Raw genomic sequence first — 14,338 nt, 5'->3', positions numbered from 1 at the left:
AACAATATTAATCCTAATCCTGAGTCCAGATAGGGATGCAGCTATTAAATATTTTAGTAATCACGTTATCTTTAATTACCCTAAATTCCGGACTTTAAACTGCTACTTTTTCCCTACACTTTGTACCCTGCGGCTTATAAAACGGTGCGGCTTATTTATGAATTTTTCAAAAACAAACACTGAATAGGTGTGTTAGCGCTATGGTATGGAGGTAATGTGTGTCTTATTACAAAAGCTTTTTAAAAAAAATTTTTTTTACAGTGAATTAAACTGAAATTTTTGTATTTTAATTTGTAAACCAAATTTTTTTTACATTTGCCGGTATGCTGACAATTTTATTGGGAAAAAATTGTTAGCAAAATGTAAGATGTTTAAAAAATTCACTGTTTAAAATGTGTGGAAAAAAATCAGTGTTTAAATATTTTGTGTACAAAAATTCAATGTTTGAATATTCAGTGTATAAAAACGTAGTATTTGAAATTCAGTGTATAAATGTTAGTGTAAAAATATCAAGTGTTTAAAAATTCTGTGTATAAAAATTCAGTGTTTAAAAGTTCAATATACCGTATAAAAGTTCAGTGTTTGAAAATTCAGTGTATAAAAGTTCAGTGTATATAAAATTCAGTGTTTAAAATTAGTTTGAAAAATGAGTGCTTAAAAATTAAATGTATAAAAGTTCAGTGTAAAAAAATCAGTGCTTCAAAATTCAGTGCACAAAAATGAGCTGCTTCAAGAACGCAGTACCCACTTCCGGTAAATTAAGACTAAAGCAATCGAACTCTCAGAACCAGCCAATAAGGTGTCATTTCTATAGTTTGAAAATACCCAGCGGGCTGCATTAAAATGTTTATGTTGTATTATGCTCAGGTAGCCCAGATAACTGCCTTTTGTAAGCATTTTAATGCTTTTAACACATATTTTTTTTAATTGAATTGTCAGCAAAAATTTCACAAAATTCAAACACTAAAAATTCAGTTACGGTACATAAATTCAGTGTCAAAAAAAAAAAAAAAAGCTTTCACAATATAAGACAAACTAACCTCCATACTCTAGCACCAACTATTGGACGACTTTGCTCACTGCAGGTGCTGCATTTCCCTTCTGTTTAGACTGAGCTTTCAACTGGAAATACATACAGGTAAAAGCCAGTAAATTAGAATATTTTGAAAAACTTGATTTATTTCAGTAATTGCATTCAAAAGGTGTAACTTGTACATTATATTTATTCATTGCACACAGACTGATGCATTCAAATGTTTATTTCATTTAATTTTGATGATTTGAAGTGGCAACAAATGAAAATCCAAAATTCCGTGTGTCACAAAATTAGAATATTACTTAAGGCTAATACAAAAAAGGGATTTTTAGAAATGTTGGCCAACTGAAAAGTATGAAAATGAAAAATATGAGCATGTACAATACTCAATACTTGGTTGGAGCTCCTTTTGCCTCAATTACTGCGTTAATGCGGCGTGGCATGGAGTCGATGAGTTTCTGGCACTGCTCAGGTGTTATGAGAGCCCAGGTTGCTCTGATAGTGGCCTTCAACTCTTCTGCATCTTCCTTTTCACAATACCCCACAGATTTTCTATGGGGCTAAGGTCAGGGGAGTTGGCGGGCCAATTTAGAACAGAAATACCATGGTCCGTAAACCAGGCACGGGTAGATTTTGCGCTGTGTGCAGGCGCCAAGTCCTGTTGGAACTTGAAATCTCCATCTCCATAGAGCAGGTCAGCAGCAGGAAGCATGAAGTGCTCTAAAACTTGCTGGTAGACGGCTGCGTTGACCCTGGATCTCAGGAAACAGAGTGGACCGACACCAGCAGATGACATGGCACCCCAAACCATCACTGATGGTGGAAACTTTACACTAGACTTCAGGCAACGTGGATCCTGTGCCTCTCCTGTCTTCCTCCAGACTCTGGGACCTCGATTTCCAAAGGAAATGCAAAATTTGCATGGTTGGGTGATGGTTTGGGGTGCCATGTCATCTGCTGGTGTCGGTCCACTCTGTTTCCTGAGATCCAGGGTCAACGCAGCCGTCTACCAGCAAGTTTTAGAGCACTTCATGCTTCCTGCTGCTGACCTGCTCTATGGAGATGGAGATTTCAAGTTCCAACAGGACTTGGCGCCTGCACACAGCGCAAAATCTACCCGTGCCTGGTTTACGGACCATGGTATTTCTGTTCTAAATTGGCCCGCCAACTCCCCTGACCTTAGCCCCATAGAAAATCTGTGGGGTATTGTGAAAAGGAAGATGCAGAATGCCAGACCCAAAAACGCAGAAGAGTTGAAGGCCACTATCAGAACAACCTGGGCTCTCATAACACCTGAGCAGTGCCAGAAACTCATCGACTCCATGCCACGCCGCATTAACGCAGTAATTGAGGCAAAAGGAGCTTCAACCAAGTATTGAGTATTGTACATGCTCATATTTTTCATTTTCATACTTTTCAGTTGGCCAACATTTCTAAAAATCCCTTTTTTGTATTAGCCTTAATATTCTAATTTTGTGACACACGGAATTTTGGATTTTCATTTGTTGCCACTTCAAATCATCAAAATTAAATGAAATAAACATTTGAATGCATCAGTCTGTGTGCAATGAATAAATATAATGTACAAGTTACACATTTTGAATGCAATTACTGAAATAAATCAAGTTTTTCAAAATATTCTAATTTACTGGCTTTTACCTGTATACTGTTCCGTCTTTTATCCGTCCATAGCATTCCTACTCATATAGATTCTTCATTCTCCACTCCAAGCAACGTTTGTAAGTTTTCCAACTAAAACAACTCTTAACTGACTAAACCGTCTCATGTGTGGTATCTGTAGGAGTGTTTTCACGCATTTTTGTATGTGCCTTCGTAATGTAATCAAGCTAGCGTCAATAGCATCAGCTAACATGCTAACACATTTATGAATGTCTTTGTTAGTATTAACTTACAATGGCATTCTTTTTGTATTGTTTCAGTTTCACAAATTCACCATAACGTCACCGCGGAGTCATTGAGTCTGTTTAGCTTATATAATGGTGCGCTCCATAGTCAGGGAAATACTACGATATACATCTTTACACACAACTCCATTTTGTTTTTATTTATTTATCTTTGAGTATTATTTCTGTATTTTTGGTGCGACCTGCTGCTGCTGGAATTTGAATTTTCCCGAGGGACCTCTCAAAAAGGGATTAATAAAGCTATTTGTCTATCAATATCGCACAGCATTATTATGTTTTTTTACCATCAAGGTCTCCCGGTCCACCGTAGCGGCCATCTTGGCACAGATTTCTTCACAGCACACATTTTCTTCGGCCGTGACCACCAAAGAAGAGCAGCGTGCAAACACCTTGTAGAGTTTAGACCACGTGGACAGCATGGACTTCTGGGACGCCTGCAGACACGACAGATTCAGACTCATGTGCACGTACAATCTGACGACATAATCATTTAACTTTATTGATATCATGAATGTGTGTGTAACTAAGAGTCGCTACATATGGAAGAGTAAACGTACACCTTTCAGGATCATACCAATACCATACATGGTCAAAATCTATACGTAGTCTTACTTCTTACAAAAACTAGTTGGTCATCAATTGGTCGCGCCAATTTACACAATTTTTAACCAATCCCCTTGGGACTTTGTCCAAAGCCTGCAACTTTCTCCCACATTTTTGCCAATTAGCCTTGTTTTGGGCAATCAATTTTGCCTGAGCAGCACTGAAACGCGCACACAAACCATCTGTTCAAAACTTATGTTTGTTTCTTGCATAGATGAAGCAGAAACAGCAAAGTGCAACAATATATCAAATTGTTATGCTCAAATCGCACAATTGTTATCCGGTTCTCTAGTTTACATGCATTTATATATTTATTCAAGCTTTACATATCAGGGCAAGATAATTAAAAACAAATGCTTTGTTTGCAATGATGACCTAGCAAAGAGGCAGCATTTTCAGACCGATGTGTTGAAGTGATGATTGTCACTCATTGTCTTAGGTTTACCGATAAAAACATACGCTATAGATCAGTTCACAAAGGCTCTTAACAGGCGGGAGTATGAATGAATGTTCAAGATGGACAAACACTAAATGTAAATCATACTAAGGGAATGTCTGCAACCTGTAAAAGGACAGAGCAGAGAGCGAACCATAAGGAAACCTTTGGTGGTCTCTTAATTATAAATATAATAATTATTAGTTACCGGTACTATAACTGTATAGTAATTGGACGATGAACTCCAAGTATGTACCTTTACTGCCATTTAGTGTTTACTTTGAGGTCTGAGTGGTATAAAATGAGTAAGTCTTCACTACAGTATGTTTTCTGTTCAAATCCTGTGGTTTTGAGGTCTACGTTTAGGCACTGTATCAATTTAAATATGAATGGTAACTGGGAATTGATACCAATACTCAACGGTACCAATTTTCAGTACTTTTGTGTGTGTTGATGTATATTAATTAATTGATAGTAAAACTATTTTTAATGTAACATTTAAAAAAAAAAACTGCTGTTCAGTTGTTATTTCTTGTTTTCGGCTTACATTTGAGGCTCATTTGCAATGCAGTTGCACTCCCGAGACTTTAGATGGCCGCACAAACGCACGCACCAATGTGGCGGTATGGTAAGATTAAACATTCAATCTTTTAAATAAACAACATTTTAAGAATTAATCAAACATAATTCTACACATTATGTCCAAAGTGCTAAAACTGCTAAGAGTTAATCAATAATCAATATCAGTGTGCAGCTTTTTAACCACCACAAAATGGTTTTCTAATTAAGGAAGTTAGATTTTGTGTTATAAATGATAATGATAAATGGGTTGTACTTGTATAGCGCTTTTCTACCTTCAAGGTACTCAAAGCGCTTTGACACTACTTCCACATTTACCCATTCACACACACATTCACACACTGATGGCGGGAGCTGCCATGCAAGGCGCTAACCAGCACCCATCAGGAGCAAGGGTGAAGTGTCTTGCTCAGGACACAACGGACATGACGAGGTTGGTACTAGGTGGGGATTGAACCAGGGACGCTCGGGTCGCGCACGGCCACCCTTCCACTGCGCCACGCCGCCCCATGTTAGTTTTTATTAAGCATGACAAGATGATGGGGTTGTACGGTACAGCGGTACGAGTACCGCGATACTAATTAATAATATTCGGTACTATACAGCCTCTAAAAAGTACCGGTTCCCCGACCCCACTTTTTTTTTTTTAACAGGCAGTACGGCACATCGTCGTCACGTCGTGACATTGCTGGTTTTACGAGCAGAGGAGCATGTTCGGCAGCGCACACACACAGAGGACTTACAAGCAGACAGAAAAGGGAGAATGGACGCATTTTGGTCTATAAACTAAAGATAAAGGTGAAGCTATAACACTGAAACACCCTCAGGAAGAGGTGCTTTAAGACATGGCTACCAGATAGCAGCTAACATCCATCCGCAGTCTGCAGTGTTTTAGCTACTTCTAAATCACTAATCCTCGCGTCAATAAAAATAAATTTCTTACAAGTATCATTAACACTGCAGGACGAGGAATAGCTAAACATGCTTTACTACACACCGTAGGAGGATACAAAAGCTCACCAAAGATAGCACTCCACAATGTAAACAAATGCCATGGTTGGCTTACACCTGACATCCATGGTAATGATACCAAGTACAAGACCGTATCTAGTCGATACTATGATTACATCGATATTTTATATCGTCACAAAATCTTTTTTTTCTAAAATTCACACTATGTTAAAAAACTCAGTAAATAAGTCCTTGAACACATGAGGACTTTGAATATGACCAATGTATGATCCTGTAACTACCGTATTTTCCGCACTATAAGGCGCACCTAAAAACCACAAATTTTCTCAAAAGCTAACAGTGCGCCTTATAACCCGGTGCGCTTTATTACGATTAATTTTCATAAAGTTTCGATCTCGCAACTTCGGTAAACAGCCGCCATCTTTTTTCCCGGTAGAACAGGAAGCGCTTCTTCTTCTACGCAAGCAACCGCCAAGGAAAGCACCCGCCCCCATAGAACAGGAAGCGCTTCACCCGCCCCCATAGAACAGGAAGCGCTTCACCCGCCCCCGGAAGAAGAAGAAAAAACGCGCGAATATCACCGTACGTTTCATTTCCTGTTTACATCTGTAAAGACCACAAAATGGCTCCTACTAAGCGATCCGGTTCATAAAAAGACGCAATCTCTCCATCCGCACACGGATTACTACCGTATTTCACAGCAACTGAACCGCACTGTGGAACGGGAGCACGTACGGTGAATATTCGCACCACAGGGAATGAGAAGTCATCCTTCACTGTGGTTCTAGCTTGCCATGCTAACTTCCACCCATGGTGATATTCAAAAGGAAGACCTTGCCAAAAGAGACCTTTCCAGCCGGCGTCATCATAAAAGCTAACTCGAAGGGATGGATGGATGAAGAAAAGATGAGCGAGTGGTTAAGGGAAGTTTACGCGAAGAGGCCGGGTGGCTTTTTTCACACAGCTCCGAAGGCGAACACACCTTCACTAAGACGGGCAGACAGCCTCGGACGACATACGCCAACATTTGCCAGTGGATCGTAAATGCTTGGGCAGATATTTCGGTCACAACTGTGGTCCGAGCTTTCCGGAAGGCAGGATTCACAGAACAACAGCGACACTGACTCCCGATGACTTCTACGAGACGGAACCGGCCATTTTGGATACCACGCTTGCGCAACTTTTCAATTCGGACACCGAAGACGAAGAATTCGAAGGATTTACGAATGAAGAATAACTTCAGAAGGTGAGCGCTATGTTTATTTTGTGTGTTGTGACATTAACGTTCGAGCAACATTATGTTACTATTGCTCTACACCATTTTGAATTTGACTATGTTTGTGATTGCACATTTGCGTACATTTTGGGACAGAGTTGTTAGAACGCTGGTTTTCAATATATTATTAAAGTTTGACTGAACTATCTGACTGTTTTTTTGACATTCACTTTAGCGCAGCGTTTTTTTGACATTCACTTTAGCGCAGCGTAGGCGCGGCTTATAGTCCGGGGCGGCTTATTGGTGGACAAAATTATGAAATATGTAATTCATAGAAGGTGCGGCTAATAATCCGGTGCGCCTTATAGTGCGGAAAATACGGTACTTGGTATCGGATCGATACCTAAATATGTGGTATCATCCAAAACTAATGTAAAGTATCAAACAACGGAAGAATAAGTGATTATTACATTTTAACAGAGGTGTAGATAGAACATGTTAAAACAGAAAATAAGATAACAGTAAATGAACAAGTGGATTAATAATTTAAAAAACATTTGTCCCTCATAATGTTGACAAAATAATGGAATGATAAATGACAATTTGTTACTGCATATGTCAGCAGACTAATTAGGAGTCTTTGTTTGTTTACTTACTACTAAAAGACAAGTTGTCGAGCATGTTCATTATTTTATTTAAGGACTAAATTGCAATAAGAAACATATGTTTAATGTACCCTAAGATTTTTTGTTAAAATAAAGCCTATAAAGCAATTTTTTGTGGTCCCCTTTATTTAGAAAAGTATTGAAAAACATTCGCAAATATTCCTTGCTTTCCTCACCCAACCAAAAACTGAGTGTAAACACTAAACAGACAATCTTTATAGCTTTTAATGTCACTTGCTGTATGAACTTGAAAAAAATTAGGCATGAGAAACTGACCTGAAGTTATTGGAATAAATAATAATAATAGAGAATTATGTTTGTTTTTTTAATAGTTTTACTGCTGAGTACACTAGTAACAGAGAAATAAGCATGTGCTTACTGTATGTAAAAGTATGATTTCACTAGTAATTATCTTACATTGATCTCCTTGAGCAACTGGTGTTACTTTACCCACATAACACTCCTTTGGGGGGGTTAAGTTGATCTTTGTACATTTGTGCAAGTGTTTGTGGCGTTTCAGCATGATCTGACACGGATTTATCCCAGATTTTTTACTTTCACATCATCATTCCATTTACAATATTTACAAACAATAGCTCCACATCCAGGTCCTAAACACTTAATGTCTCCATCCACGGGCTTAAAGCATGCATTAAATTGATCCTTCTGGGACCACAAAATGTTCAACTTGTACTTACATACTGCTATGCGAAGCCGCAACAACCCACCGTTGTGCGCACACAGCACACTAGGTGGTGCTTGATTAATACCGACCGGGCAGCTCATATAGCCTACGTTTGTAGTTACGATATAGCGTCCTCAAAAAAATCGAAACATTTAAAAAGCAAGACTGAAGTTTATGCACATTTTTAAATAAAAGTAATGTTAAATAGATTTTTTTTAAACCTTTCAAAATCGTATTTTAGACCTTTTATGAGATTTTAGACATTTATTTATTTACATACAGACAATTTTGTATTAAATTATTTCTTTTGTTAATATCAGAGTCCGTTCTGCAAACAGGTACGGTAATCCCTAAAAGCGCACAGTTTAAAAGGACAGGGACCCACAGTTAAAATATACATCATATAATATACAAAATACAGCACAATACAATTCATTTCAAAATCTACCCACCAAATACCCATTTACATTTTCATACCAACCTACCAACAGACTGACATTTATAAAAAATAAATCTTTAAATCCACCAAATCAGTCTCAATATCCAATTATCGTATTTTTCGGACTATAAATCGCAGTTTTTTTCATAGTTTGGCCGGGCTCTAGTGCGATTTATATATGTTTTTTTCCTTCTTTATTATGCATTTTCGGCAGGTGCGACTTATACTTCGGTGCGACTTATGCTCAGAAAAATACGGTATTTAAATTTGATTAAAAGGTTGCATCTAGAAGATGTGCAATAATCCCATCATACATACTGAGGTCAAGACCAAAATTATGCAACGAATGTGAATTCCTCAGCCATGAGGGGTGTGCTAAATATACTAATCATAACGTAGCAATACATTTTTCTTAAAACGCTTTTTAAAAATGTTCAAAGAATATGATTCTTTTATAAAGCTATCAATCTCATTCCAGATCATCGGGCCTCTACAGGCTATACTAAAGCTTGTAGATTTTAGATGACCATTTTTCCCTCTTAATAAAAGTCTACTTCTAGTGTTTTGTCTATGAGAAGTAGTGGTCACTGGAATGGGCTGACAGAGTCTAGAATTTAATCCTTATACTACGTTATACATAATACAAGCACTGTGGAATCTGTTGCACTCAGTAAGCTTCAGAATATTGTACCCATAAAAAAAAATTAAAAAAATTAAAAAAAAAAGTATTTGAGAGAGCATTAAAGTTGATATAACACCTATGACTTTCTTCTGAAGACTCTCCAGTTTTTTAAGATAACTGGGATACGTTACACCAGGGGTCGGGAACATTTTTGGCTGAGAGCCATGAAAGCCAAATATTTTAAAATGTATTTCCTTGAGAGCCATATAATATTTTTAACACCAAATACAACTAAATGCCTGCATTTTTAAGTAAGACCAACATTTTTAGAGTATAATAAGTCTCTTATTCTTTTTAATAACATTGTTATTCTGAAGCTAACCAATAATAAATAAAATACTTCTTACCAATATTACGACTTCTTGAACAGGTGCGGTAGAAAACGGATGGATGGATTGAAATGCATGAGAATGTTTTATATTTTGAACGTTATTTTTAAAACTGATTATTCATTACTTATCGTGTTAAGCAATGTCAGCTAAGATTTATCTGAGAGCCAGATGCAGTCATCAAAAGAGCCCCATCTGGCTCGAGAGCCAAAGGTTCCCTACCCCTGCGTTACACCATACGACATTGAGTTTATATGTGCTTCAAATAGACCCATACAGAATTAGGAGAGCGTTAAGAGGAAGAAAGTGCCTCAATTTTGAAAGCATACAGACAATGTTAGATAATTTATTCATTAAATATTCAATATGGCTTTTGAATTGTATAAATCCATATCCGTATACATTAAGGAATTTAGTGCTCTTAACTTATTTTTTAAGGCCTTAAATTGAAAATGTTGGATTCAAGACTTTTTAAGCCCTGTGAAAAAGCTTCTGCAAATTCACATATTTTAGGCCACAACAATCGCTAAAAAAGGCAGCGAAACTGACGGGACATTTTGTGTTTTTACAACCAAAATGGTGTCATCCATGCTGTCTGCTGATAAGTATTGTATACAAACCTGCTGCAGAGGCGTCCCACTCAGCAGGTGCGTGACGGGGAACAACAAGGCGGAGTGCATGGCGCTGAAGTTGTGCTCCAAGGCGTCTCCTTGGTTGACTTCATTCGACTGCAACGAGACATCCAATAAGGCCTCACGTCATCTGTGACATCATCAGGAGACCAGTCCAACAACACCACACCTGCGTTATGGTGTCCGTCAGCGGGCCGACCATTGCGCTCCACATCCTCAGCAGGTGCTCTTTGTTGTGCACGCAAGTGGCGCTGCGCTTTATGGCGCCCAGCACCGCCTCGCCAAACGCCAACGGGGAGGTGGGGCCCGACAGGCCGCAGCCCACCAGCGTCTTGAGGCAGTGGTAAAACCTGCACAGAGGCAAACATATTCAATAAGCAGTCACCGCCACGTTGATACACACTAGTCCCACCTGGCGTCCTCGATGTAGGCCGCCAGCATGCTGCTGTCGAAGAGGAGGAGAATGAGGAAAAGCGCTGGCGTTCCCTGAGAAGAAAAAAAATAAACGTTGGGTTGTCTCCAAAAAGGCCATCATAGGTGAACACTAGAAAGCATGGAGTCTGAGGCGCTCACGTTGAGCACGTCCATCTTGCCCACTTGGTAGGCGGCAGAGCCCAGGACGCGAGGGGAGATGCCTTTGACTGTGCCCTCCAAGAGAATCTGCAAGATGTTGGAATACTGTATTAGTACCAAAAAACACTTTCTGGACTATTTTAGGACCCAATTACTCTGTGCATTTTTTTTCTCCAACCATCACATTTTTAGGGATGTGAGCACACTTTGAGGGGGAAAAAAGAAGATTGAGGAACATTTCTATCAGCATGAAGTGCTGCCATGCACACCCCGGAAGCAAATCTTGAAAATCAAGACTACATCGGGTGCATTTCTACACTATATTTGACCTTTAGCTTTATTCTCATCTACAAACCTCTTTTAGCTGTCTTTTTGACACTTACATGTCCTTTGTAATGCACCACAACATTTCATCACTAGATCATTTAATAACATTAATATAATTGAAAAAGTAATGTCAAATCATATAACATGCATGCAAAGACTTTCATTTGTCAACTTTAATATCCTGTAGCCACGCTCAGGTGATACACATCCGGTGACCTCTGTTTACATCAGTCACCTCAAAAACATACCTTCTCTCTGGCTACTATTAAATACTCTAGATCAGGGGTGCCCACACTTTTTCTGCAGGCGAGCTACTTTCCAATTGACCAAGTTTCAGGGGATCTACCTCATTCATTTATATAATTTATATTTATTTATTTATGAAAAAGACGTTTTTAACAAGTTAAATATGTTTAATAATAATAATACAAGCATGTGTAACACATAAGATTCCTTTCTTTCATGAAGACAAGAATATAAGTTGGTGTATTACCTGATTCTGATGACTTGCATTGATTGGAATCAGACAGTAGTGGTGAAAACGTCCACATTTTCAAATGAAGGAGAAAAAAAGTCCTTTCTGTCCAATACCACATGAAAGTGGTTGGTTTTTGGCATCTTATTTGTCCAGCTTCCATACTACTTTTTATATACATTACAAAAAATACATAGACGGCAAACTCCGTAGCTTGCTAGCTTGTGTGTGCTAGCTTTCTGAGACTCTTATTTTGTTAGCGCAGGCAGGATGCACCAGCAGTTTTATTGTGGAGACAGGAACTGTGCAGTCGGTCTTTAGAGTTTGGACGGCAGGTGCGGCGCGAGAGTCTGTTGAAATAAAAAGTGTTTCTCGCCTTCCTGTCGGTCAATTTTTCTTAATAATGATCTGGCAGCAGCCAGCGTCATCTCACAAGACCGTCGGGTGCCGTGAATGTCAATCAAGTTACGTCTTGGTGAAGCTTGATGATCGCTCATTTCTAGGTCTATTTTTTTTAATGCCTGGCTGGCGGTCGACTGACAGAGCCTTCACGATCGACGTAATGGGCACCCCTGGTCTAGAACTATAACTGGTTCAGAGCTAAGTGTTCGGATTGTGATCATCCAAAAATGATTAGCGTGGACAGCCACCACAACCAACGCAGACTACAATAAGTAGCGTATTTTCCGGACCATAGGGCGCACCAGATTATAAGGCGCACTGCCGATGAGTCGGTCTATTTTCATACAAAAGGCGCATTAAAGCAGTCATATTATATTTTTTTCTACATGTAAAACACTTGCTTGTGGTTTACATAACATGTAATGGTGGTTCTTTGGTCAAAATGTTGCATAGATGTTTCACAGACTTCAAGTCGCTCTCTGATCGTCTCTTCAGGATGCGCCGTTTTGTGGGTGGTCTTATATCGATTCTCCACTTAGTGCATTTCTTGACAAAAGAACATAAAGACGTTCCTACCAGGACTTTATCTGCAGGAAGAGCTTCTGAGAGGATGATGCTCTCGAGGGTTTGCAACATCTGCGTCAGGACTTCACCGCCCTGCCTGTCCTTCTTACTGCCTGCAGGGCACACGGGGGAACAACTTTGAAGGAAAATTCTTACGATGTTTCAAGCAATCACAAAGAGTTCCGAGCACGGCGGCACATGACCGATGCAGTACAGTCATCACTGGGGCGTGACCCCTCAGAGGTTCTTTCTCGTCACGGCAGCCCAGACTAAAAGAATGATCCGGGTGCTCGGACTTAAACTGATGAAAGTGGCAATGAGTCGGGCAGGAGGCCAGGATGAAGTCTTTCCATCCCCCTCCGGACGGACCTTCAACCCAGACCCAATCAGGGGTGCTCTATGTGGCGCTGCCTGGGCGGGAACTACAGCTTTAGAACCCTCCTTGAAGTGCAGCAACCACAGAAACATTTACACTGAAATATTCACAGAACATCATCCTGGCTAAAGGATTTGAACCCAGACTTATTCTTACAAGCAAAGCACTTTCTTGACATCATTATCTCATTAGTGACACAGCAGGAAGAGGCTAGGCATCCGTCTGTGGTCACATTTCATATCAAGACCTCTGGAAAATTGTAAAAATAAAATAAATGAAAAAGTATATATATATATATATATATATATATATATATATATTTGTTTTTTTTGTTTGTTTTATGTTCATTAGTTTATGGACAGTGTGCACGATACATTAACAAGGAATCGATGAGCGCACCAGGTCTTGTTTTTGTGCAAGAGAGGTTTTCTTACCTGCTGACACTTAAACCTTCGTCAGAGCTGTCAAAGTTTCCTGTCTAAAAACATTAGACCTTATTTTGAAAGCTCTGACAAAGGCTGAAGTTTCAGCAGGTAAGAAAACCTTTCTTACACAAAAAAAAAGTCTCAATACAAACATTTTGAACATATTGCAAATGAGACTCAGAAATATGAAAATAAAACAAGATAACTCGACAGCAGTTATCACATTCAGCTCATTTATAAATGTTGCAATAAAAAAATATTATTATCAGAAACAATATTTATTAAAACAAACAAACCTACCGACAATTGGTACGATTTAGTACCAGGAATTGGTTGAAATTACCCATCACTAGAAACACCTGAAGGATGATCGGTAGAGATAGGATATTTCCATGAAAATGTATGTACATGCCATTTTTTTATGTTGTTTTAAATATACTTGCAGAAATTGCACACAAACATGCTTAAAAATTGCACACAAAATTGCTTCTTTTGTCGTTATGAGTGTTAAATTTTGAGGACAAAAATGAATTGAAACCATTTTTTAAAAAGGCTGTAACTTAACCAAATGCATCAACAAGTGAATACTTCCCAGATACACCAAACTGACGTGTGGGAACTTACCAGACTCAGTGGCTAAGCTGACAAAATGGACAAGATGATTCCATAGAAGTGCCAAAAGTGACTCTGCAAAAAAAGGAAGTAAAAGATGTTGACTAAAAAACGCAAGTTGTTTTCAGCTACATTTCATCTTTTATTTAGTGCACCTGGAGCTTCCTTGCCGACGTTGCTGAATCCATCTTTGATGCTGGAGATGAGCACAGCAGCATGTTTGCTGAAGGAACAGGCAGCGCTCAAGAGAGAATGTTTTAAAGGTTCTAGAAGAAAAACAAGGCTTTCAGCTAAAAACTTTGTATTGTCTTCGACCTCCATCAAAGTCGCAACTAACACCTCTATCTAATGAACCACACGGTCGTCAGGTGCTTGGTCTACTGCC

The 14,338-nt window shown here is 38.9% G+C and overlaps 1 protein-coding gene across 1 annotated transcript in view; it reads right to left on the bottom strand.

The window, feature by feature from the left end:
- The window catches only part of rif1 (replication timing regulatory factor 1), a 53,591-nt gene that overhangs the window by 14,781 nt on the left and 24,472 nt on the right, over positions 1-14,338 (bottom strand). Inside the window, exons 13-20 of the mRNA XM_061970935.2 lie at positions 14,109-14,219; positions 13,966-14,028; positions 12,553-12,653; positions 10,773-10,859; positions 10,612-10,685; positions 10,369-10,549; positions 10,188-10,295; positions 3,246-3,395 (exon numbers count right to left, since the gene is read on the bottom strand). Of these exons, the coding sequence (XP_061826919.2) occupies positions 3,246-3,395; positions 10,188-10,295; positions 10,369-10,549; positions 10,612-10,685; positions 10,773-10,859; positions 12,553-12,653; positions 13,966-14,028; positions 14,109-14,219 (875 nt within the window). The remainder of the gene's footprint in view (positions 1-3,245; positions 3,396-10,187; positions 10,296-10,368; positions 10,550-10,611; positions 10,686-10,772; positions 10,860-12,552; positions 12,654-13,965; positions 14,029-14,108; positions 14,220-14,338) is intronic.

Source organism: Nerophis lumbriciformis, linkage group LG13 (genome assembly GCF_033978685.3).
Source record: "Nerophis lumbriciformis linkage group LG13, RoL_Nlum_v2.1, whole genome shotgun sequence".
NCBI classification, from domain to species: domain Eukaryota; kingdom Metazoa; phylum Chordata; class Actinopteri; order Syngnathiformes; family Syngnathidae; genus Nerophis; species Nerophis lumbriciformis.
This window is presented reverse-complemented; position numbering and strand designations above follow the sequence as displayed.